The sequence below is a fragment of the Amphiprion ocellaris genome, chromosome 2 (assembly GCF_022539595.1).
Source record: "Amphiprion ocellaris isolate individual 3 ecotype Okinawa chromosome 2, ASM2253959v1, whole genome shotgun sequence".
Classification (NCBI taxonomy): Eukaryota; Metazoa; Chordata; class Actinopteri; family Pomacentridae; genus Amphiprion; species Amphiprion ocellaris.
In genome coordinates, this window is record NC_072767.1 from 16609475 (window position 1) to 16636943 (window position 27469).

At 39.0% G+C, this 27469-nt stretch overlaps 1 protein-coding gene across 3 annotated transcripts in view; it reads left to right on the top strand.

The window, feature by feature from the left end:
* Positions 1-2479: 2479 nt before the first annotated feature.
* fnbp1l (formin binding protein 1-like) overlaps positions 2480-27469 on the top strand; it is a 58999-nt gene continuing 34009 nt past the window's right edge. For all 3 annotated transcript variants that reach the window (XM_035947957.2, XM_035947962.2, XM_023269899.3), the window contains exon 1: positions 2480-2677. In XM_035947957.2, the coding sequence (XP_035803850.2) occupies positions 2654-2677 (24 nt within the window). In that variant the 5' untranslated portion in view covers positions 2480-2653. The remainder of the gene's footprint in view (positions 2678-27469) is intronic.

Here is a 27469-nt window from a genome sequence, read left to right on the forward strand (position 1 = left end):
AACTGCAGGGGGTCCAGCAGGGGTCCAGCAATGTCCTTCAGGTGGGCCAACACTAGTCTCTCAAAGGATTTCATGACCACAGATGTCAGAGCGACAGGCCTGTAGTCATTCAGTCCTGTGATCTTGGGTTTCTTGGGGACTGGGATGATGGTGGAGTGTTTGAAGCAGGAAGGAACCTCACACTGCTCCAGTGATCTGTTGAAGATCTGAGTGAAAACAGGTGACAGCTGATTCGCACAGACTCTCAGGCAGGCAGGTGAGACTGGGTCTGGGCCTGCTGCCTTCCTGGCCCTCCGTTTCCTGAAGAGCCAGCAGACGTCTTCTTCACAGATCTTGATTGCAGGTTGAGGGTCACAAGGTAGGGGGGTGCAGGGCTGCAGGAGGGGGGAGAGCCAGGGCTGCAGGAGGTGTTGATGACTGTGTGGGGAGATGGTCAGTGAAGGGTGTGAAGTCCTTTTTGAACCTGCAGTAGAACTGGTTCAGGTCGTCAGCAAGTTGTTGGCTCCCTAGAGAGGTGGGGGGGTGGAGGCTTGTAGTCAGTCATGTTCTTCGGGTCTTTCCACATTGATGCAGGGTCGTTTGCTAAAAGATGGCTCTTCAGCTTCTCCGAGTAGCTCCCCTTAGCGGCTCTGATCTTCCTTGTCAGTGTGTTTCTGGCCTGGTTGAACAACACTCTGTCCCCATTTCCTTAGGCCTCTTCTTTGGCCTGACGGAGCCGTCTCAGTTCTGCTGAGCCTTAGTTACAATTCACTTTACAATATTGCAAGCAAATTGTGCTCTTTAGCTTTTAAATTTTATGCATTGTAGTATAAATTAAATGACTGTGTACGAGATTCAAGCATAACACCATGCCTTGATTGAGAATTTGAAAAGCATTTTTTCAAGGAAAAATGGCAAACACAGACAGACAGACAGACAGACAGAGAAACTGTGACCAGGATCACAGTTTCTCTGTCTGTCTGTCTGTCTGTCTGTCTGTCTATCTGTCTGTCTCTATCGAGTGATCTGAGCATCATCTAAATGCTGCTTCAGTGGAGACACAACAAAATCTTACCTTTTGTACAAAGAAGTTAACGTGGAAAGTGAAACAGATTCGTCTTAAAACCGTGCAGAATTAGAAATATTTCTAAACTTTAACTTTAGGTTAGTTCCAGGTCATCTTCAAAAAAAATTCTGAATGTTTCATTTCGTCTCAGACGTTTGGAGTTTACGTTTGCTATTAAAGGTATGTGCATTTTCATCTGTAATGATCCATCTAGGCCACTAGAGGGAACTGTTCTATTACAATTAAGTAAATTATCTACAGTGTTTTTTTTTTTTATCATGTGGTTCATTTAAATAAGCATAGGATGTTCTGTGAACTTTCTGTACATGCTGCTGAACTAAGTCAGAGTACAGTTACAGTGTGTCTCTTAGTGATTGCTCTGTGAAGCCAGTTGATCACTTCAAGCAGCACGAATGAAAAACACTAGCTGATTTAAATGATGAAAAGCAAAGATTTTTGAATTAAAGCAAGGGTACAGTTAAAGGTCTTAGATAACTGATCATTGTAATAATGTTGGAGGAGATGTAAAAAAGCACCCAAATAAAAGACACCATAGACAAACTCACCTATTGAGGTTTTATTAATACTACATATTCATAACTGAATTCTTAAAGGGTGTGCTACCTGTAAGGCAGAGTTTCATGAATGTGTTATAGACGTGAGATCAAAGATGGTTTGTGTCACTTTTTTGAGCCATTCATTACTTTAAAATTTTGGATTTTTAAACTATTATTTGTAAGAATCCAAGAACAAAATTCAAGAAACAATTCTTTTCATGGCCAGTTACTTTCTTGATTATTCAGTCAGTTGTTTGGGCCACAAAATGCCAGAAAAAATGTGAAAATAATTGGTGTTTCTCAGAGTCCTCAAATACATCAGGAAAAAAATGGCTTTGGCAGTTCTCTGGTTGTTATCCAAACTAATAAAAATAAACCTAGAGAACAGTATCAAGGTAAATTCATTATTTGAACTGAACTGAATTGCTGGGGAAAAATATAGATATATAAATTTTTTCCGAAAGTTTTGTTTATTATTCTTTTTGTCTATCATTCTTATTAAATTTTCTAGTATGATTTGATGCTTTGTGTCTAAATTCACAATTAATAATTTGTTTTGATTGTTTTTAATTTATTTGTGCTTCTGGCTGTTAAATCAGAAAAATAAATATTGTCTGTGGTTCTTCTCTGGTTGTTATCCAAACTATAGACTAAACTAAAGGACAGCATGTAGTTACATTTATTGTATGAACTGAAATTAGTTGACAGAAAATAGTATTATCACTGTTTCACTGCTATTGCTTTTTTCCTACTATTATTTTTCTTGTTTGAAAACTTCATTGTCTAAAATCACAGCTGGTCATTTCTTTTTAGAGATTTTTGAAATTCATTTTGTGCTCGCCTCTATGGCCACTAAAACCCCCAGTATTTGCAGGGCCTCTGTGGTCCAGGGCCCCTGCTCGGGGCGGCCCTGCTGCTTCAGGAGGAGGAGGAGTGTGTGTTTGTCGGCAGACAGTCAGTCAGGAGGACCGGAGTCCCAGCGGCAGTTTGGGAGAGTCTGAGCGGGGAAAACTGCGTCCAATACGGGAGAACTCAGAAGGGGGAATCCGCAATGAGTTGGGGAACGGAGCTCTGGGTATGTTTAAACTCTACTAAGTGCGCTTGTGAGAAGCTGTCGGGCTCGTTTGCTTTGTGTTTTGTCACGGTCACAACGGCGACTTTTGGGAAACGGAGTGGAAGGAAGGTGCCGTGTTACCTTTTAGCTTTGTGTGGAGAGCGGCTAACGCTGCCGCTAGCTGGCCGGCTGCGCTAAAGCTAAAGCTAATCCGCGGTGCACCTTAACGGCTGTGACAGCGGCGGAACAATAGGCTGCAGACACACGGGCACAACGGGCGGCCCGGGGCGGGGGTCGGGCCGCCTCCTCCGCCCGGTCACTTGTCAACTTTATTAACATACGGGCTGCTGAATGGATATTCTTTGTTTGTGTGGCAAGTTGTGAAGTTGTATCTTTTCGGTTTGTGTGTGTGTCACACCCTGTTTGTGGCAGGGACTCCGGGGTGGAGGGAGACCACCGTCCCGCTCCGTCTCCTCCAAATTAACCTCAACTTAACAGCCGCTTCCTCCACATACTCTCTGACAAAACGTGTCTCTTTGTTGGCAGTTATGTCGTCTTTTGTCTTAACTTCCATGTTTTTAGAAGGGACACATGCTGGTATCAACAGAATCAGCCCGTATGATGTTATAATACCCCTCATACCGTTTGTCCTGCCTCGCACTGCAGCTATGACCGGCTAAATAGCAGTAATATTAGATTTTATTAGGTTTGACTGTCAAACATGAGCAGCTGTTGATATCAGAATGAGAAATTATCTCATTTTGCACCATCCCCATGTCTTAAATTTTATTTTTTTATTACAGCAGTTATTTCTTGTAATGGATATTATTTTAATTTAGCATGATGGTGTGCTCCAGTCTGTATTTTTGGGGTGTTGGCCATCACAAGCTGTGTAACCAGAGAGGCAACCAGCAGCATCCCCCCTCCCTGTGTGTGTGTGTGTGTGTGTGTGTGTGTGTGTGTGTGTGTGTGTGTGTGTGTGTGTGTGTGTGTGTGTGTGTGTGTGTGTGTGTACTTCACCTCCCTGAGATGATACTCCTCTAGCTGACCTCGGTGGCTATTATCTGCAGTTTAAAATAAGCTAATTTTTTGCTTGCTCAGCCCTCAGATGTGACACGACCACGCTGCTGCACACAAAGGGATAACTGTTTGCCTGTGTCACAGTCAAAAGGATTGAGAAATCGAGCACACATGGACACAGATATGATTTGTCAGGATTTTTTTTTGTACTCATATTTCCCATTCATGTATTCCATTCAGTTTTTTTGTCCTGCAGTTTTTTTCTGTTAACTCAGTACAAAGAAGTTTTAATAGCATAAAGGTCAGCAGTGTCTGTTGTTATTACCAGTTAGGGAGATGGAGATAGACTGGTTAGTGAAAAGGTTTAATACCGGGAGAGAAATTTACTGACAGCCCAGTATTTGAGCCCCTGTACTAAAGGTGTGAATGACAGTTAACCATTTTTAGGTAGTAAAGTTATCATTTTGCACAAAACACATAGTAATCCAGCAATATCTCACATCCAAGAAGCTGAAACAAGCAGGTATTTCTTAATAAACAACATAAAGGTACAAAATTGGCTGTAACTAACTGGCAACCCTTTACACATTAGTAGCGCTGATGGGTGGATGGATGAATTGAGGAATAATCATCTCTGAAAATTAGATGGCTAATGTTATATTTAAAAGTGTGTGTGGAAACATATCTATTTATATTAAGGTTTACAAATGCCCTTTAGTTTTTACTGAAGCAAGGTTTATGTTTTTAATCACACAATCTGAGCAGTTCTCTGTTTGGGTTGTTTATATGTCAAGCTAAATGTCATAGACAGTTTTTTTTTTTTTTTTTTAAGGGGGTTTCATGCAGTAGTTCGTGTCCTGTCATAACCTCTCTAAGAAGCCAAGAAATACACTCCAAAAGGCTTTCGGACAGGTTAGCAGAAATGAGAAAAACCTTGGAAAAGGAAATTCAGATAGTTTAAATACTAAACATCACAGCTGCATTAAATCCCAACAGCAGGTTTTGAGTCAAGTTTTAAGCCTAACGCATATTTCGGTAACAGAAAATAATGAAGTAAAAATGATATTATTGTGATATGCCATGGGTTAGTGCTCATGTGTGCATTGTTTTTTCGCAGTGCTGTAGTTAAGCAAAACACATGTGATCTGCTGAGTGTAGACGCTGGCTCACAGACTGTCATAATCCCCCGAGTCCGCTGATGGGATTAATGTGTTGGCTGTCTGATGTCAGATTAGGGATTATCGTCCGGAAGATAACATGTAAAACTGTTCATTAGCTGTTGTGCTTCACAGCTGACTGCTCATCTAATGTCAGTCAGTGTACTTTGTTTTCAGTTTAATTGCCTTACAATAATCCCAATTTAACTTGGCTCTTTATTTTAAATGAAAAATAGTAGGGATTACAGGTTGTTGGCTAAATTTAGGCCTTATGTATACAGACAATGGCTGCATTAAATCAGATATGCCAGATCAGCTAACACTTGTTTTAATTAGTTCTTGGTCTTTTTAGTGTTCCTTTGGCCATCACAGTTCCCCAGAACTCAAAATGAACATTCCAATATGTAACTATATTTGTTTTACTATATTACTCGACAAAGAAACGCAAGTAATTTTGATGTTTAAGAAACTGTGACCAGATAGATTTTGGCACTTTTGCGTGACAGTGTGTCAACAGTTTGCAGTTGTTTTGACCAGCTAAATTAGTGTTTCCCATTTTTCAAAAAATGCAGCGCTGTTAATTGAAGCGTTTGGGAGATTAGGGGGAAGTGTGAAGCAATGAATACATTTTTTGTAGCAGAAATACACTACTGTTGAAAAGTGTGGGGTCACCCAGGCAATTTCATGTTTTCCATGAAAATTCACACTTATATTCATGTGCTAACATAACTGCACACGGGTTTTCTAATCATCAATTAACCTTTCAACACCATTAGCTAACACAATGTAGCATTAGAACACAGGAGTGATGGTTACTGGAAATGTTCCTCTGTACTCCTATGTAGATATTCCATTAAAAATCAGCTGTTTCCAGCTACAATAGTCATTTACCACATTAACAATGTCTAGACTGTATTTCTGATTGATTTAATGTTATCTTCATTGAAAAAATGCTTTTCTTTCAAAAATAAGGACATTTCTAAGTGACCCCAAACTTTTGAACGATAGTGCATGTTTTTTCCCTTTTTTCCTATATTTTTGATAATTGTGATCCCTCATATATTTCTTGTGTCATTGGAGCATCTTGACCCCATTCTAGGGACCAGCAGACTAATAGTTGTACTTATGCGGTTGTCAGTGTCATCTCTACATGCCATCAGTATTTTTCATTTATTTTTTACAGACAGCATTAAATAAATAAAACATCTTAAAGCGAGCAGGATGTTCAACGTAGCCTGGTGCTTGTGCTCTGCGTTTTGGCTCAAACCCAGCTCTTTGAGACTTTACAAAGCAAGTGAGGAACATCCTATTACCGCGCTGGCTTCCTGCCCTCCGACACACACACACATAGAGTAGGAAGTGTTTGTCTGAATTAAAGCTCTGTCTGCGTTTCGTGTGTGCGTTAGTGCCAGGATGCTGCCATGCTGTGCTCTGGTCTGTCTGGGTGAGGTGAGCTGGAGGCCAGCACAGTGGAGCAACCAAGTCTGACTGAAGGACAAGAGGCTGACAGGCGGTCGTTTCTACTCATCGGCCAAACTGGAAGACGGGGATAAGGGGATAGAGAGTGTAAAGGCGGAGAAAAAAGGATGGGCTTTAAATGGCTGGTTAGACTTATGATTTGACTTTGAAGGCTGTCAGCTGTTAAGTGGAAAGGCTTCCAGTTGTGGAAACTCAGATTCAGAGCAGTGAGCAGGTTTTTACCCTCTGATCAAAGGCTCACAGGAGTTTGCTTTTCTTTCCTTCATGTGTTTTGTGGATTTGCCAAAGGCTCGCTGCTGTGTTCCTTTAGGTGTCCCATGGAAGGCGTTGTTGGAGTACAGGGCACTAGGGTTATGTGTAAATCATTTCATACTGTCAGCAAGAGGATTGCTTGTATTCATGGCATCAGGTGGTGGTCGGACTCATACATGGGTACTTGTTATCCCCCACTCGTGTTTGTGATATTCATAGACTGTAGCCTGCAGTATATCAAAGTCTAGAGTGTTCCCATTTTACTGACAGTAGGGGAGCATCTCTTCTGCCTTCAGGTAGAATTATCTTCCCTTATGGAATGATTTACCTGACGATTCAGCAATATATTGAACATCAAAGATACATTTGCAAGGAATTTGACAGTGAGAGAAAAGTAGCAATACGTATATTAAGCCACGAATTTATCAAGCTGAAATGACAACATTCACTGGTTTTAAATTCTCAATAACTTACTCAATTCTTTGCGAACACAAACTGTTGTTCAGTTTAAAAAACTCTACAGTGCAACAACAAATAATTTCTTCTGACATTTTTTTGCTAGTATTTTCTGACAACACATAGAAGGTCGTCATTCTGGTGCATTCATACATGCACAGTAAGTAGTTGACAGTATGTGGCCTCTCATAAATCTGTACTTCTGGAGTGTGTGCAGATGTACTCTGCAATACTCGTTATTATGTATCAGTGGTGTATGTAGTAGTTCATTTCCAGTTGCACAGTTACTTTCCTGAGTACACAATAGCATTCTTTTTTGAAGCTTATGGAGATTGTTCAAAGTTTTTAATTCCACCACAACATCCAAGCCCTCAGGCCAGATTTATAGGACATTTTGTTCAAAGTTACTTCATGTTACGGATTTTTCAACAATGATGTCTTTCCGATTCTGCTGGAATCAAGATGGTCTCTGTTGGCCCTCGCCTGGATGTTGCCTCATCTCCAGCAGAGGATGTTTGCACAAAGTTTCCCCTGTAGTGTACCTGGGTGTTTTTTGAGACAAAACCAGGTCTCACATACAATGAGAGTCAGCTGTCTCTGCCGCAACTTACCGAAGTCTTTGGCTTTGGAAGTTGAAGCTTTAGCCTGAATGACACTGGATTTTTTGAGGCACATACTATATCGATAGATGAATAGTTAGGTGTAAGAGATGTTTTTTTTTACCTTTTGCATTAATGACACAGTGGAGATAGACAGGACATGTGGAGAAAGAACAGAGAGAAGACACAGAGCAAAGGTCCAGCCAGCTGGAAACTTTTAGCCCACTCAGACATCGAATCACCCAGAGAGTGTTTTTGATGAAACACATAATGATCGTGATAGTGAATAAACACAAGATGAATACATAAACAGTCTTGATATGGGTTCCTTACATTTTTATATTTATTTTTATATAAATACTGAGCAGGAGATTTTACAGTGTAAAAATCCACTTGATAGTACTAGCCCACAGATCACTCTTGTGAAAGCTACCTTGATCTTCCTCTGGGTGTTCACTGAGTCCTGGTTGATGGCTTTTACACCTTTGGTTAGGTTTTGGTCAGATCTTCACAGCTCATGTTTTTCATTCCCACTTTACCCATGGTCCTTGCTATTATTTAGTTTGTAAAAAAGAGACTTATTTGGTTATGAAAATGGTGATTACCGATCCTGCAAGTATATCGGAATTGTTAGATGGCAGTGATGATGGCTATGGAGACCTAGCCATCTCTGAACTTGTCCCTCTGATGTAGATATGACTTAGCTTTTAGGATGTATGATGCATTTGGGCAGCTCTGTGATGCCTACCTGTGTGGAGGAAACACCAAGCAAATATCAAACCTCCATTTGTTGTGTCTTCTCATTGGCTTGTGGATCTGAAGCAGTGAAAGCTGCGATGAAAGGGTTTCTATTGTTTAGCAGGGCAATAGTTTGGTTCTCCACAGGTCACAGCGGGTGTGAATGAAGTCATGTTGAAGCTAAGGGCACTGGCCTGGACACGACAAGCTGTTACACCCGGTCTAGCCAAGCTTGTCAACACGTTGTGTGTTGGTCGGTGTGTTTGTGTGTGCGAGTGAGACAACATGTTGTTTTCAGCCCTGGATGTGTGAGAATAAGTCCCTCATTGCTTTGCGTGTGAGGGTGGATGTCTTTTTTAATTAACAAAATTGTGCAAACACACTTCTCCTGGAGACAGAGAGGAAGATGAAGGTGTGAGAGAAGAAAGCCTATAAAGAGGAAGAAAGGGAGGAGGTTTAATGACAAGAGAGGAGAGAGATGTTTTCATAGGGCGGTAGGAGGTGAACTGATGAAGGCAGATGGACTGAGAGACAAGTAAAGTCTGCAGGCATAATGGATCAGATGAAACTTTAATAATCCCAGTGGGGTAATTGGCAGTAACAGGATCCATCAAGAATGAACGAGTGTCAGTCAGAGCAGAGCAAACTGCGTTTAAACAAATTCAAACATTAATAATGCGTGAAAGAAAGCAACAGACAGTAACTACTGTACCTACTATTTTTTTGGTCATGTTTCTTTTTTTAATATTACGCAGATGTGTCCATGTCCATTTAGATATTTTATTGGATGAAAGTGGCTAGTGAGGTGGCATTGTTTTCTGAAGCTTTGATTTAGGATATTAATAGAATTATAATGGATTTATGTGTTTACATGAATAACATCAGATGTTGGCGATGTGTTTTTTCAATACAGAATTTAGTATTTAGAATTAGAGAAATTCAGTAATGTAAGCACCAACTATCAAACAATTAATTTGACCCAGCTGTCTAAATTTTAAGATTCTCCATAATTTTAGCTGATCAATTGTTAGTTGATTAGACAGTCATCAAATACACAGCAGTGTTCCTTTGAAAAAACAGCTTTGTCATACGTTTGAATGTGACCTCCACGGACAAAGCAATGGTGCCAGCACAGGCTACTAGCAGAAAATGTAAAGTTGTTTTGCAAAACAGAACAGAACCTGAATCTGGCTCAGGTTTTGTCACAGTGTAACTTCCAGTTACAGTGGCCAGTTGAATAGATGCAGTGCACATTCATGGTAAATTACTGCTAAATATGTAGGACACGTTTCAGCATTTTACCTTGCATTAATACAATTATTGCTGTCAGAGTTTAAGATACTCTGATCTGATAGCATCTGATAATTCTTCAGACGTTAAACTGAACGGTTTAGACCGTACTTAATTTTCGCATTGCTGCCAAAAGAAACAAATCCCCACAAATGCAGTTCTTTTCAGGACTACATCGGCTTGTACAGCACAAATTGTGCCTGAATTACCGGAGTCCTTTTAGTTTTATTGCAGCTGTTAAAGTGTGACAGGTTCCCCATTGAACATTTCTATTAGTACATGGAGCTTGGTAACTTCCTCATAGAACTCACATAACTCTATACAAGTTTAACTGGAGCAGAGCCCAGTGTGTGAATACTGAAAACACCCTGTGGGGATGAACAAGGAGAGCTCAAAAACTACTCTTGCTGTCAATTAGTAATCAGCCTATAATTTTTTTATGGGAACTAATTGTAGTGCATCCCATAGCCCAGTTGTATTTTTTCAAATGCTTCTATGTAATAGTGATGTTTAATCTGTGTATGAAAGTTGTCGGCAACATCACAAATGGCAAAGATAGGCAGCTACAAATGGGGCAGCCATCTACCAAAAGGAAGACATGAATTATAGAATGACCAGCCCGCAGTCTACTAAACCTAATTCACTTTGGAAGTATTAGTACTATCACACACTCACAAATACAGAGCCTTCTTCCTCTTGGCGTTTTTACAGCATTGGTCCCCACTGCTCCTCTCGTCCCTCCCTCTCTTCCTTCCTCTTATCTTCCTGTTGTCTCCCTGTGGATGCAATCACAGCTGCATCCATCCAGCCAGCTGTTTGGCAGTCGAGCTCCTCTTGGATTCAGACGCCATCCACACCTGTACGCCTTTCACATCAGTGCAGCGACCCAGGATGAACCTGTTTGCTGTCACTTTGAATGAGTCAGTGTGTGTTATCTATCCTTGCTTTGTCTGGGTTCACTGTTCGTATAAATGCTGTTTTTCTTTGGTATCAAAGGATGTATGTAACTTTAGGATTGCTGTTACAATTTGTATTTATAATAGTACCTGGAGGGTTAGTTTTGATAGTAATTCTTCTCAAAACGCTGTTTCCATTTTGAGAACTAGTGAATGAATTTGGCTTGTTGTATACAACATTTTAAAAACTTTTTCCTCAGTTGTGTTCCCTCCTGCCAGTCGTAGAGATAGCATATTATTAATATTCAGAATTTTGGTCTATTGTTGCAACATCAGTGCTTGTTATAATTTTTTTTTCCAGGAAGCTTAAAGTGAATCACAACAGACAGAAATGGTTCCAGCTCTGTCAGAGTCAGGACTTGTCTGGATGCAGTGCTTTGGTCAGAGCTGCAGCTGTCTTTAGTGTTGTGCTGTTTTCCAGGAGTCAGACTGTCTGTCATCTGTTTATTAGTCAGTTACTTTATTAGCCAGTGGATAAAAATGCAGGGTTTAGGACACGTGGAAAATTGGAAGATGTCTGGAATTTTTTCTGGTGAATTTTCCCTAGAACTCCAACCCAGTCATTACACTAAACCTCTACTGGGCGGCTGGCTGCTGTCAATCTCTGTAACATGCACAGAGACAGTAGTATAGATCTCACACTGAATTGCTGTTTATTAACTGTGACATGTGGTGGTTTAGAAAACAGTGTTCATCCGCAGGTGTATATGTAGCGTATATGTGCATTGCTGTATTTCCTCTGGTTGTTGTAAGCAATGCTGCTACAAATATGTGACTGAAAGATAATTAATTGTCAGAAGTTTTTTTTTTTTGGCATTATTTGCATACCGTAAGCAGAGATACAGAGAAGAAATGACAAGGATAGAGAGGGGGAGGGGGTGGGTATGACATGCAACAAAGATCCAGATGGCAGGGAGTCGAACCATGAATGTTGTGGTTATGTGGTATAAAAGCTTTTGCTTTTTTGAAAAAAGCAAATGGTCTTCTTGTTTCTAGCTTCTTAAGTAGAAAGACTGGCTGCTTGTTTTTATCATTGGATAACATGATTGTAAATGAAATCCTTCTTTAGTCAAAGCAGTTTTTATCACTTTTGATTGATAAGTAATGAAAATAAACATTAGTTGAGCCCCAGGAGCAAGTCAGTGAGCAGAACCCCTTTTGACACTATTCGGTTTTTTTATGATAATGTCATTCCTATTTTTTTTTATTGAATTCTTTGCATTAGCTAGTAACAGATATTGCTGTCTGTTTTTGTTTAACATGAATAAATTTTTCACAAATTTAATTTATCATAGTGGACAATATATTAATATTGCACATATGGGGATTGAGGATGTAATTCTTATCATTCAGCTGTACAAAAAAGCTGATACTGATTCTTGTACACAAATGTTTAGGTTAATTACATTTTTTTTCATTAATTTTCATAGAACAGGCTGAAAGATGTTAGTTTTTGTATCCATACACATCCAAAAGTTGCCTTGCTTGCTACAGCAAGACATTTTGGTCACAATAGGTTACATATACATTAAATACTTTTACAAATAGGATGAGCTAACATAAAAAAGCAAAACAAATCCAAAAATGGAAGGTGAACAGAGGGGAAACTGTGCAGCTGATTATGCGCTAATTCCTGGAGGCATCACTTTTGGAAGTTTATCCCCCATATTGTTATGTTTATTGAATCAAATTTCTTACATTTCCATGTCATTAAGGATGTGCCAGGGGGATATGACACCACATGTGTAAGTTAATGAGATGCAAAGCTTTCATGTATGGCAATTCATGGTTGGGTTATATGTGATTTACAGCTGAAATAATAAGTAGATTAATATACTGAAAGAAAATTTCATCAGCTATTGAAATCATTCCTTAACAGAAATAGCCATTTAAGGCAAACCATTCTGTAAATTCCAGCCTTTCTTTAGAATATTAGCCTTTATGTCTTGTGTTAGTAAATGTATGGATTAGACAACAATGAGCATAATCATTTCCTACATCCCTAAATGACTTTGCGTCCAATAGCTGTGCATTACTTCCTAACCGTAACACTCAAAATGCCATTTTAATTATTATTTTGTTTATCAGCTAATGTCTTTTTGCTAAAACTGCCTCAAGCTAAATGTTTTGTCCATGGCTGTTGTAAAGCTGCAACATTTAGAGTTGGTGGTGTAAATGCTAGATGTCCTCCAGCTGATGTCCTTAGGTTGTTGTGTACTAAACACAACAGCTACCGGCTAAACCTGCTCACCTGCTGCACTGATGCTATCTGCACTGTGGATGGGCACAATACCAAATTGCTTGGAGACATACAGACTCGAACACAAACCACCATCTGACTTCTAGATGGACACAAGGACAACATCAAGATGCCTTTGCACACCTTAGTTTCATGTTTCAGGATCATCTGTCAGCAGATTTTCAGCAAAGATACTGAGTTTGAGTCATGTCTTAAACCAATATTTATATATATATATATATATATATATATATATATATATATATATATATATATATATATATATATATATATATATATATATATATATAGACTTAACTCTCAATTTCACTTTACCTTGCTGTTTTACACTTTATGTTCACTTGCGTATTCAGTCAGTGTTTGGTAAAGTTTAGGCACCAAAACTACTTGGTTATGTTTAGAAAAGGATCATAGTTTGGGTTAAATACATCCTTTCACTACATTTACCACATATGACAAATTTCGATATTTCAAGGGTGATCACTTCACCAGAGATTTTACAAGAACCTACTCACACAACCACAAGGGGCTGTTAACAGGGTTACTTTCAGTTTAAAAATGATCAGAATGGATGACAGCATGCCTTCTGGCCCATTAGATGGTGGAGAAATTCCTTACTGGCCACAGCAAGCAATGAATATTCAATAAGTTAACTAATAAAAATAATCAACAGTTATTTTGAGAACAGATTAATGGTTTGAGTAATTTTTTAAGAAGCTTCTAAACTCTCTGATTTCAGCTTCTTAAATTTGGATACGTTTTAGCTCCTGAATAGCTTTGCATTGCAGACAAACAAAACTTTTGAGAATGTCATCTTAGGCTCTGGGAAACACTGACAGACATACTTAGACCTACTAAGCGATTAATCAAGAACCTAATTGACTTTAATGAGCAATGGAAAAATTCAGTAGTCAGCAGCATTATACTGGCCTTTATGTGGGGGAATGATGGGCAATGATGATGTCCAAATTGGGCTGAAAGCTGCCATGAACCCCTGTCTACAACCAGTCAGAATGCAACATGACTTGATGCAGTATACTTATCATTTTGCCTAAAGTTTGGGGGAAAAGAAGGAATCAAAGTGATAGAGACTGAAATCAATTAAGATTTTATTAGACTCATCTTGCGCAATGTCATTCGATATAAACCTATACAACAGTTGTTGCACCATCTAAAGGTGCTTTTAGCCACCAGTGCTAATGCATGGAGAATGAATTAAGTGTGGATGAATCAAGCATCTCTTTGTCCCCTGTTTCTGTGAGTGTATTCATGTGAGTAATGACCTGCGGGGGTGTGTATGCCACATGATGATAAACCATTAGGCCTTCTTGTTGTCCCATTGTTGATAATTGCACCTCTCACTTCCTCTCCATTCTTGCGCCAACACTCTTCAACCTCTCAGCCAGCTCTTCGTCCTTTCCCTCAGGATCATATTTAGAATTCTCCAGCACAGAAACTTTTTCATAAGGGTTTCCCACAGGCCAAGACGAAATAGGAAGTCATTTAAAATGGTTTGATGTCACAGAGCCTCAAATAGACTTTAGTGATGTGGACATGCTGTTTGAAGACATCTTCTAGGGGTTACATATGGGAAGATTTCTGCTACTGCAGTAAGTGAAATATTTTTCATTTACAGCAAATTTGAAATATTGGATTCTGTTTTTTATGTGAATTAAGTTTTTATTTCCAAAAGGATGACATAAATGCTTAAAGGATTATATAAGAATAATGAACTGCACTTGCATTTTCTCCCCAAAGTCCTTTCAGTGACATGGTAGAAATAGGATGAAGAGTTCATCACATAGTCAGTCATCAATAAATGTTGTCCAGCTATTGCATAACCACAGTTTGCCCTTCAATTCATTAGCCATCAACAAAATTTAAGGGAAACTAATGTATTCAAAATCCTTTGTGACACCAGCTGCATATCAGGCTCACATGGGGTCATTGCCTCAGGGTTAAAAAGTCCAATGACAGTTTTTCTTACAAGTATGGACTTCAAGGAATCATCTCAAGAGCACGATGCACATTCTCACTGCTGACATAACAGTTTGCATTACTTACAAGAAATGCAGAGAATGTCCTGATTGAGAGACCGTTTTGGGTGCACATGTGTGCAAAAAGCTGTTGAGTGCAACTAAACATTTTCATTGGTCACCTGACATGTAGCTGGTCTGCGTCTGTGTGTGCATGTGTGTAATATATTTGTTTAACCTGCCCACATTCAGGAGTTACATTGCAGATTGCTGATCATCTGCTCTGTGGGTTCTGCAACTGATTCCTCTGCTCCAGCGTTCACAGGCCATTCTGTTAAACTTTGCCACTGAGTCCTGGACTTTGACTCAGGTGTTTCTATTGTTTGAGGCTGGCACATACAAATTGAGTCCCTGTAGTTAATTGTTGTGTTTCAATTTGGATATTTTTTACAAGCAGAGTACACATTTATTGGTGACGTGTTCATGTTGGTTTAGTTGTTTCATTTTTCCGAAAGAAATTCATTGCCTTGTTAGACAGAGTAGTGAATTACAAAGTGTGTCTTTCTCAATGTTTTAAATGTCCTTGATGTAATGGACTTTAATGGTGTTAATACATGTGTGTGCCTTTGCTATTTCCTGCGGTCACAATATATCATCTAATCTGATTTGACGTACTGGTTGTGCACGCCAATATTAATGCTAATTTCATGTCTGAGCAAAATCAACAGATTGCTTCATTTGGGAGGGGTAGGCCAATATACCCCAGTAATTATGAGTGCACTGCTGACAAGTAAGTAATAAACCCATCACTAGTCATTGCTGCTAGCTCAGCCACTTTGTATTATTGTCTTGTGGGAGGAAAGGTGGAGTGGGCAACTTAATATATGCAGATTTTTCTGTGCCAGTTGTCATTATCAGAATAAGTGGACATCACCTCTAAGAAGGAGGGTGTCACAGCATCCTTTATTACATTATAATACAAAAGTCCACAGGTTAAATTTAACATTGGGGAACCAAAAGGCAATTTAAGTGGTACACTTAAATTATGTGCCGGTGCATCTAAAAGTCAGGTAAACAAGTTTGACCAATGTAAAAAGTCAGTCTGAAGCCCTGAAATGATGTATTTGTGATGCATGTTTCTGTTGTTGTGGTTGATTAGTGTATGTATGGGAAACACTGGCTTTTGTCAGGAATTTGTCACATTGCACATACCATAAATAAAGACATCATGTGCAGAGAGTGTGTATACTGGGGTCAAGCGTAACTAGGACAGCCCCCCTCACTCCTCTCCCAGGTTTCCTTTCTCTGTCTCCCTCCCCCATCCAACGTTCAGCCTGCCTGCATATGAGGAAACAATGTTAATTCTAGCAACAAGAGTTTTCCCAGGCTGTTTATTTGGCTACTGAAGTTTCAGAGCCCAATAAAACTGCTCTGTGTTGCCTTCAGCGCTGAGCTGCTCATTTGCGCACACACTCACTAGCTGCTCAGCATGGAGGGTTGCTGGTTACCTTGGTAACATGTTCATGAAGTACACAGTGTACCCCCCGGTTACAGCGGGTATCCCAGAATAATATGTCAGGTAGTCAGAGTGCAGAATAAAGGATGTTAACATACTGAGCAGCCGTCTACCCTCTAAGTCACACTAGATGTATTTTTGTAAAGAAGCCATGGGGCTATAAAGGATTTATTATCCTTTTATTTCTAGATGCTAAACATGTATTCAGAGGCCTTTTTTCCTAATGACCTAAGAGTTGTTTTCACCCTAGACTTAAATCAGCCAAGTATAGATTGCACAGTTGAGGCGGGAAACCATTCTCAATGAGATGACAACAGTTGTCTCCTAACAGGATTCAGATTTCTACAGTCATTTGTGAACCAATTTAAAGCCACTTTGTGGCCCACTATTGTCTCCCAAAGCAGTCTTTAACAGACATTACTTTGTGTTGACCTAGCCTGGACTTGCCATTGTCCATTTATACGCTTTTAGTGTTTACAAATTCTTACACACAGGAATGCAACAGAAACACACTGTGAGTCCATGTTTATGTCTGAAGAGGTGCAAGAGAGCTGTAGAGGCAGCAGCTATAAGTGACATTTATACTGGTTATTGTAGTAGGTCTAGCAAGGGATATCAAAAATTGGTAGTCAGCAGTGACATAATTGAGATTCACAGTTCTGTATGCCAAATGTGATACAAGAATAAATTTAACATAAAGTGTTTTCATTTGAAATGCATAAACAATGTGGTAAGACATGCAAGTGCATATGATTTGGCAATAAAAATGGTGGTCTACCAATACGATGGGCAGTTTTTAGGTTTGCCTAAAGAAGATCACATTAGACTTTGTGTCAATTGTGTGTGGAGCACTGCTGCAACATATCTATGGCAAATAATGTGACTAGAACTTCTCTCTTCACGGCCCTGCACATCTGTAGCTGATGTGTACCTTAGCCTTAGCTGCATGTGAGCTGTTTAGGGAACATAGGTGTGACCAGATCATAAATGTTGGTCATACCAGTGCTACTAGTGGAAAGCTTCATGTGGAACCCTGGATAGGTTTTAAGTATTTCCTCATTTTGTTCAACATGCGGTGTGACTGTCTGGCTGTTGTGACCTTTAGTTAGGACCGTGATCAGGTAGACGCTTTAGTTTGACCAATTCCTTGCTTTGTGACCAAATTCCTGCAGAACTAATGACACTCCCATCACCTTAAGCAGTGAGTGAGCGTTAGCATCTAAACAAGCTAAACTAAGACTTTATGGCTAACTGCCAGAAGGTTAATATTGCCATTATGAGCAGGTTTGAACATTTTCGATCAAAGCAATATTCTTGCCTTGCAACTCTTTCTCTTAGTTGATAGTATCTGTGTAGTTCTGGGAGACATGCAGAAGCTGTTTTGCCATTTGTACTTCCCAATGTGGCTGCTTATTCAGCTACAGCTATCTTTTGAGAGAGGAACATCTCTAATAATAATAATAATAATAATAATAATAATAATAATAATAATAATAATAAATAATACCTTTAAATTATAATGCACTCTACATATAAAATCTCAAAGTGCTACAATGCAATACAATGCTATATATTTTTTGAAATTGGATAAAGTTAGCACAGGTTTTTTTGCTGTTAGAAAGATCAGAGTGATGATGATTAAGTCTTTTTATTCTTAAGTCTTGTAGATTGTAGACGGATAGCAGTCAAGTTCCGACCAGAACTCACAGCAGACTGTAAATACTAGTTGTACCTTAAATTATACTGTCTCAATATTTTTAACCACTGTAATTAGGAATCTCCTGAAATGAATGTCTGCGCAAATATAACTTTTGCCAACATAATCAAAAAGAATCAAAAAAATCAAACAATTAAAATTTTAAATATCTCTTACAATTTTTGAATTAAAGACTAAATTGGATTTTTAAGCAGTGCAAAAGACTAGTTCAGGTGATGACCACAGCAGACAACTGTACTATACCCAGGGTGTAGCCTCCTATCAAATGTTGGTCATATGAGACGGGGTTAATGATTAATCCACGATACACATTAACAGGGGAGTGTGCTAGGTTGGCCTGTATCTTTAAACATGCAGACGCTACAAAAAATGAAAACATTCATGTAGACTGTGCAGAGGTTCTCTGTCAGCATGTCACATGATGAGGAAAGTCATGGTCAGTCGCTTCCTGTAGGATGGTAAAGGGTATTTCTCTCAATCTGCATGCTTATTTATACTGTGGCAATGACTTATCTGTGGAGATGTTTCCACTGAATGCAGGCAGTTTTTGAGTTAATGAAAGCTATTTAAGGGGAGTTTCCGCTGGATATAAGGGAACACTGTGGTAACATTGTTGGGAATATTCCAGTGGCAACACTAACCAAGACACTCTTCATTTGAGATGCACACAGATTTAAAACTATGGTGTTTGTAATGTCTGATCCTTTGACAACTTATGTGATCTAAGAACTTATAATTTTAAAGGAAGCGCAAAGTTTGGGAACCAGATAAAGATGTGTAGTGAGGTCTGTCTAAAGGTAACAAATGTGCTGACTAGCATCTCCATAGTTCACCAATTAATTTGCTATATCATGTGTTTAATCCATACAAAAATACAGCAATTACATAGAAACATTTCTTTTTCTTCCTATTTTCTGTCTATATGCTAATTGAATTAACTGCTGCTGTTGCTTCTTTTGTGACTCTTGGCATAAAAGTCACACTATGCATTGTAACCACTGCAGTTTGACCTGGTTTTGCTTACTAGGGAAATAATATATTTTGTGCTCTTGGTTTTACCTGCAGTATAGCAGTCACTGTACATACTTAAGTGTAAATTTGTTTACTATTTTCCCTAGCACCTGTTGTTGCTTTACTAGTCAGCAGTCAAACTAAGGCAAAACAATATATATTCCAGAAAATGCAGATTTTTGTTTGTTAGTGTTAGTGTCGGACTGAAGTGGATGTGATGTGTTTGTCATCTAAAATAAGCACCAACTGTCAGCACCCATGTACAGTGGCGTAGTGGTTAGCGCTTTCGCCTTGCAGCGAGAAGGTCCCTGGTTCGCGTCCCGGCTTTCCCGGGACCTTTCTGCATGGAGTTTGCATGTTCTCCCTGTGCATGCGTGGGTTTTCTCCGGGTACTCTGGCTTCCTCCCACAGTCCAAAAACATGCTGAGGTTAATTGATTACTCTAAATTGCCCATAGGTGTGAATGCGAGAGTGATTGTGTGTCCTTGTATGTGGCCCTGCGACAGACTGGCGACCTGTCCAGGGTGTCCCCTGCCTTCGCCCGAGTCAGCTGGGATAGGCTCCAGCCCCCCCCGCGACCCTAGTGAGGATTAAGCGGTGTATAGATAATGGATGGATGGATGGATGTCAGCACCCAAACCAAGTGTCATAGCCTGGAGTCAACCGCACTAACCAGCATGAGCACTGTGAGGAGAAGGTGTCATGGTCAACACACACACTGACACACACAGCTGGGAGCCTCATGCCAAAGTCTGACTGTGATTATGGCACTTGAGTCAGCGGTTAGATAAATCAAGTATCCTGTGGCTTTTTTTCTGCAATGAATGAGCTGTTTGTGTGTGTATGTGTACACACAAGCCTGATGACACAGCTCATTGGATTGTTGAACAGTTACAGTAATCATCACATCCTGTTCTTTCATATTGGACACACACACAGGAAACAGTCTGATTAATAGCATGGACAACCACTGAATTCAATGTGCTGAATTACGCTGGCTCCGTATTTGTGTGTGTCTTTGTGTTGCTGCCTCATTGTTGCTCTCAGTAACACATGCTGAGGTTGGGTTCTGTTAATCACTTACATTTTGGATGTGTTTGCAAATCTCCAAGCTTGATTTTTCCTTGTACCTTATTGTTTAGCAAAGAGCTGAAACTTTGAGCTGTTGTCTATTTGATGGCCAGTGTTCATACTTAGACAAATACTTCTTATGAAGAAAAATGCAATCTCACAATGCGACAGAGCTCCACAACTGTGAGTGAACACTGTGATTTTGTTTAGACCAGTGGAGCTGTGACTCTTTCTTTAGTGAAAATGTCTTATCATGTCAACCAGGACAAGGAAGTCTGGCTCCTGAATGAACAGATTTTTTTATTTTAAATTTGTCCACAACATAGATCTGATTGTGCATTGCCAGTATTTCAAACAACTAGCTTGTATAAAATATCAAGTCCTAAAAGTAAGTAGGCATATGTAGGCAAATGAAAGATGAATGATACAGATCGACTGTTACATTTCAGCCATATACAGATACAGATTTATTTGTGATTGAGGAGACTGACAGCCAATATTTGAAACAAATATATATATAAAATTATTCATTATTCTAAAAATGAAAATCTTGGTGTCAAAATTTGAAATAGTACAAACTCCAACTCACAGCTCTGTTGAATTTTTTTGTTATTCTTATTTATGCTTTAGTGATCTGTAACTAATCACATCGTGTAGTGTAGAGTCACTACAGACAAATATTAATATGATATGACACAATATTGCTGACGGAAAAACAGAAGCAGTATTTATGATATCAAAGTAATCACTTAAGTTTAGGAATGTACATCATTGAAATCCTTTCCTTTTTCCTTTAGTTATCCATCCATATTAACAATTTTATGCTAATGTAGGTTCAGTGTAATGCTGGTAGAGGGAAGTCCTGTTATAATAGTTAGCTTGTATTTTAGGTTCATACAATTTACAACACGTGCTACAACTGTGTGGTGGTGTATGGATGACTGTAGGCAGTGGAGTTGAAAATATTGTTTTTCTGCAAATTTCTGTTTTGATAAATTACTCTTAGCAGGCATGTATAAATAAATGGAATTGAAAATACTCCAGATTTTTGCAAATTTCAAATCAAATTTTGGGCTATAAGAACACATTGTAGGTACATGCATGTGTGTTGATATATGATTTATTATTTGTACATTTTGGGCTAATACCCATGTGCTGTAAACTAGTTAGAGATGCTAAGACAACAAATTTAACAAAACAGCCAGAGGACTGACACACTGAGCCCTTCAAAATAAAGTCTGAGCGTTTAACTTTTATGACCTCAATAGTGCAAAAAAACTGTTAAAATGCTCTACTACTCTAAGCTAACCTGAAGCTACCATAAAACCACCATCATCCCTGCATGCAGCATTTCAACAGCTGACCACACCCATTGTTTAGTAAACACGGAGATTCAGGCTAAGCCCCATCAGTCAAATAATTGTGTAATAGCTCATGTTGGGTTAATAGGGAAATATGTATTTACTGGTACTGTGACTGTTTTGTCTTCTTGCCTGTGTGTGAGACACTGACCTACAAGTCTAGTAACATGACACTGCTTTGGAAAACACTTCACCTACACTACCGTTCAGAAGTTTAGAGCCCCTAAAAAAATTTATTTTTTTTTTTGAAAGAAAAGCATTTTTTTTTCAATGATGATAACATTAAATTAATCAGAAATACAGTCTAGACATTGTTAATGTGGTAAATGACTATTCTAGCTGGAAACGACTGATTTTTAATGGAATATCTACATAGGGGTAGAGAGGAAGATTTCCAGCAACCATCACTCCTGTGTTCTAATGCTACATTATGCTACATAGCTAATGGTGTTAAAAGGCTAATTGATGATTAGAAAACTCTTGTGCGGTTATGTTAGCACTTGAATAAAAGTGTGAGTTTTCATGGAAAACATGAAATTGTCTGGGTGACCCCAGACTTTTGAACGCAAGTGTATATGAAAAAAAAAAAATCACTAAATATCCCAAAAAATAGAAGATTTCTGCATTTTTGCAACACTGGTATAAAGACTGCTTCTAGCCTTCAAATGTATGTGTGTAAAAGTTAACAGAATTGTAGCTTTTTTTTAATTGTCAACATACTCAATATAACCCACCACATGGAAAAAGACAGTTTTCTGCTGTGCTTAAATTGTAGTGCGTGTGTGTTTTGTGTTTGTGTGTGCGCGTGTGTGTACGTAGCCTTCCAGACCTGATGGTTTTGTGAACTGATGTCATCCTGAAACACATCTGGCTGCTTGAAGGCCCACACTGAAGATTATCCAGTAAAAAGAACCCTCACATTTGTGTCCAAAAGAACAGGGTTTCCTCTGTTGCCCCCTTTCACAATCAGATAGTGACCCAGGATATCCGCTGGGTTACGTTCAGAGTCAGAGGGTCAACCAAGATTAGGGTTGGGGGAAGGAGGGTCAGACGCAGTGTGAGATGAACTAATGGGTCCTGATCAAAGTCGTCTGACATTCACTGCTGAAGCCTAGAAACGTGTGTGGGAGTCTGCATCTTCGTTTTTGAAAATGTCAAGATAACTGTAGTCATTTGAAACGCATTACTGACAGCTTTTCTATGCCACTTGAACAATTCACATTTGAGAAATTGTGAGAAGAAAAGAAGTTACCACACAAATCTGGTTGCACTGTGTGTATGTTTGTCAGAGGGTTATTTCTAGCACTGAAACTGACAGTTATTCTCATCAGTGATAATCTACTGATTTATCATTTAATTATTGAAATGTTAATGGTCTATATGACAGCAGTGAAAAATGTCAATTGCATTTTCCCAAAGCACAAAGGAATGTCTTCATATTGCCCTTTTTGTCTGACCCAGACATATTTTATTTAGTATTATAGAAGACAACCTAATGCTTAAAAGAAAACAAGCTAATATTTACATCTGAAAAGCTGAAACCAGAGAATTTGTGGCATTTTTGGCTTTAAATTATCAAAATTGTGTGTGACTAATAAGGTGTCGATCGACAAATTGAGTCAAATCCTTGTTTCAGCGCATTCGTTTAGATTAATTTTCAATTTGACCTTTTACGATTGATGACGCTCAGCATTGCTTTAGTTAAGACTAGTTTCATGTTAAGTATTTTTACTGTGTTAATCCCTAATGTTTTGCCTAAGCTCTAGTTGTTGGTAATAGTTTTGTTTGTCTACTCTTGTCGCACAAACACTCGCATGGCAACCACAGACAGCACAGTCTGATGATATTTCACATCTTAAATCTAGGTTAAACTTACAACTTTAACATCTTACTGCCTTGCACTGACTTGACTTTAATGTTGGAGGACAAATTTGGCCGTCTGGATCATTGAGTTCACTTTTAAGCTTTGCATGGAGACAAATAATTGCATTTTACAGATGGATTTGTTGGCTGCAACAGGCCAGGCTGTTGAACTTGTTGCTGAAACAGCAACAATATGTTTAACATACAGCAGACTGGTCAACCAGGTGTGCTCAAGGTCAGCTTGTGGTCCTTCTGCAATACAGAGAAATCAACAGAGTTACATTTTGTCTCCTCTGAAGCAGTAATGTGACCGAACAACAGCATTTCGCTGTAACATCGTCATGTCGACATGCTACATTTCAGCTGGCGTGAAAACATGTTAAAACAGTCATGGAGCAATCCTGTGTTGGTAATGTGGTTAAGTGTTGAAAATGGGTCATATTCCCTGCTTGCTAGGACATGATCATATGTGGATTACATTGATATCTAGCTGGATATCCAATCATGCGCTTTCTCTGTCTCTTTCTGGTTGAACCTGTCTGTCAGGTTGTGTATGTGAAGCAGCACCGGAGCAAGACAATAGAGCAGATCAGGTTGCTATGAAACTAGCTGGCCACAGACAGGAGTGCCCAGGTGTGAGTGTGTTTTCCTCAGACGGGTATTAAATATAGCTTGAATGGCCTGGAGTTAAATCCTCAGTTTTGGGAATGGATGTCAGTGCACTGGGATTGCCTTACCAGTTATTTTTGTAGTCTGCAAGTCCTTAAAAGACTTAACATGTTGTTTATGCAAACTTGTCTAAAGGCTGTGACATCTTTGGTATGGTCAAATGTTGCCTCATGCTGTTAGATTGCAGGCGGTGTCTGCTGTGTTCATTTTTTCAGCTTTGGAACAAATGGAAACACGGGAGTCTCATGAGTTCTTCTGTCCAACGCTACGCATGATGCTTCCACATTTACATGGACTTGTTAGCTTCTGATGCAAAGCAGCACACAGAGGTTATTTTGATGAAAATTGTTTACTGCTACACTGTGGTACTGTTTTCTGTTAACTAAACTGGCCAGTAAAGACATGGGTAACTATTTGACAATTGCAAAAATGTACAATAATGAAAATTTGCCTTTGTTTCCAACATTCTGTGATGCTTCCAAGTTTTAAGCAAGGAGTTTTGTAATCCATCATGTTTTATATTTCCAAGCAAACATTTTTTGTTTTTCCAGGGCAGAAGTTTTCCAGCAGCTACTACAAGACACACAATCTACTTTGGACATTTCCCAGTTGCTTGCTCAGTGTTATCCTTTGTATACTGGACAAGACAATTTGTTCGTTTTTGCGTACTTTATTGTGCGTCCTGCCCTGTAGAGACTAAGAATGTTGTTATAACAGTGCTGTGAGGTTGAAGTAGCTAATCTTCCTTTGTGCAGTTTACACAGTTGTATATCTGAAGCAAAATTGCTCTCCATTTTTATTAACATTTTCACAAAGTTTGAGCGGAAACGTAGTCTCTCATTGACAATGTCATGTCACTTTGTGTTAACACTTCCATATCACTATTTTCTCTCCTTAAGGCAGCACAGAGATTGATTGGTAACCGAGTAGCCAGATTTTTATGGTTAGTTTCACACATAAGATGGTGTTGGGGCCCTTTAAAAGAAGAAACAGTGGAGTGTAATTGAAGCAAAATAATAGTCATTATAGCTGGTGCTGTGGTTTTCCACCATTGTGAAGCAAATTGGTCTACGACTATAGAAGCCTTTACTGCTCTGTTAGTGTGAAAGAAAGGCTTGAAAAAAGACCGTATGAATATATGGCTGCCTGCAGAGACAGAGTATTTGTTGTGGTAAAGGGGGCAAATGAGTGAGACTGGCTCATGTTTATGGTCAACACATGACACACACATGTGTACTCTGCTAACCAGGTGTGGATCTCTCATCTGTCAGCAAAAAGCTATTTAAGGATTGAGTAACTTCTGAGTGATTAAAGTGTGATTTTTCTCTGTTTTATGGTTGTTTTGTGTAGGTGGAAAAAGTGATACATTTATCCTAAGTTACATTTTGGATTTTTTTTCCTCTCCACTTAATTTAGGTGCACCCAAAATTTCTCACAGAATCTTCTGGAGCTGAATAACACACACATAATAACACATACTAAGTGTTACGTGTTTAGTCAGTTCCCATGCACAAATATTATCTTGTACGGAGTGCAAAAATATTTTTTTAAACAGGATGAAGGTGCAGCTTAATGTTTGTAGATTTAACCTGTCCTTTTTTATAAGGATGATCTGGGACTTAAAGCTAAGTTAGCTTTTCTTTGCCTTATAAGCAGTGGTTGATTTTATTGTCATTTCTGACCCTTCACTGCCTGGTCCTGAAACATTGCAAGGAGAGGAGTTTTCGTGTCAAACACATCAGTTATTGATTGATACGACTGCATTTGTTTAGAAAATAATGCAAATTTACAACACCTATGTGACAGTGGTAGTAAACAAAGAATTGGGCTTAGGTTTGTGCTGATATTGATGAGTAACAAAATATCCTTTGATCCCTAATTATACAGTCACATTTAACTCTGTCAAAAACTTGGTAAATGTCAGGCATGCTGGATCCTTGTTTCATTCCTTCCTGAAAGCAGCATGTGTGGCTCTATGAACCATGACCCTAAACCATGGCTGCTGCCATGCGGAAGGCATGTGCCTGGTCTACAACAATGTTTTGTGCTTGGTGGCTGGTACATGTTAAAGTAACATGAACATGAAGTCTGGGACCTAAAGTTTTTTAGCAGAACATTACTTTGTAACAAAATGATCAATGTTGTTCACTTCATCTGTCAATGTTTTTAGTGTTCTGGCTGGTGATGGATGGATGGATGGATGGATGGATGGATGGGTGGACACACGCACTTGGAAACAAAAGTATCAGTAATTGTACTCTGAATCAGATGAATTGTCATCCACTAACAACTGCTCATAACCGTTGCAAAGATGTAAAGCAGTGCACTTTTGAAATAATCGTCAAATTTATGACTAAACAATACATAGACTGGAAAACAAAGTTCCAACCATTACATAACGGGAAGAAACACCCTTTTTTTTAACCTCAACGGAACCATTTGAATTCATGTAAACAAATGTTAACAAATGTTGTGACCTTATTTGACAATAGCTGAAAAAGCACACAGGAACTCACTGAGCTACACTGATACACCCATAGCCATAAAAAGTGTGATTAAGTTTCAAACATGGAGTCACTGAGTGACTGAGTGCTGAGGTGAAGCAGCTCACTGACTCAATCCTGACTGTAATCCACAAGACTCCCTCTCTGATTCATTTTAATCCACAGAAATTCTTCATAATATGAACAGCTATGAATCACACACTTCCTCCAAGGTTCATGTGGCTACACAGATTGGTGGGTAGACACGTAGTTTCTGTTTCCACAGGGCAAAAAAGGTGGAATAACAAATCCCGTAAGGCAAAACAAACATTGATAGGGCATGTGTGTTTGTGTTTTCATGGTGCAGGTAGCAGTGCACATTGCTCATTTAAACTGAAGTAATTCAATTGCTACCACAAGCATAGTTAATGTTAGGTTGAGTGGCTATGAAAATCATTTAGGAGCTATAAAATACAGTCAGCAGTTTTCAACATGAGACATTTAGCTCAGTTTCAAAGGCAGTAAATGAAAGAGATGCAACAATAATTATTACCGCATGTTTTGGGATTAATATTGTTGAACGTCATCCTTTAGTGTAAACCACTTCTATAAGAAAGTATGAATGATGCTAACACCATCTTATTCTAATTCGCCTCACCTTGCGGCTTCTTTTTACAACATAATCCCAGGATTCATGTGGAGATGAAGTGGGTCTGAGACTCTATTTGTACATTTTTTTGTTCCTTTTAAAACTTTCTATGTAAGGTTACAGTTGAACGAAGGTGACACGCTGCACAGTGCCCATGCAGTCAAAGCATTTGTCAAACCCTCTAAAACAGAATTAGGCTAATAGGTTAGTCAGGCTCTGTTGAGTGCTCTCTAGGAAATCTGTGCTCAGAAAACAGAGCAAAACATGTAGTGGAGAGTTTGTAAACCAGT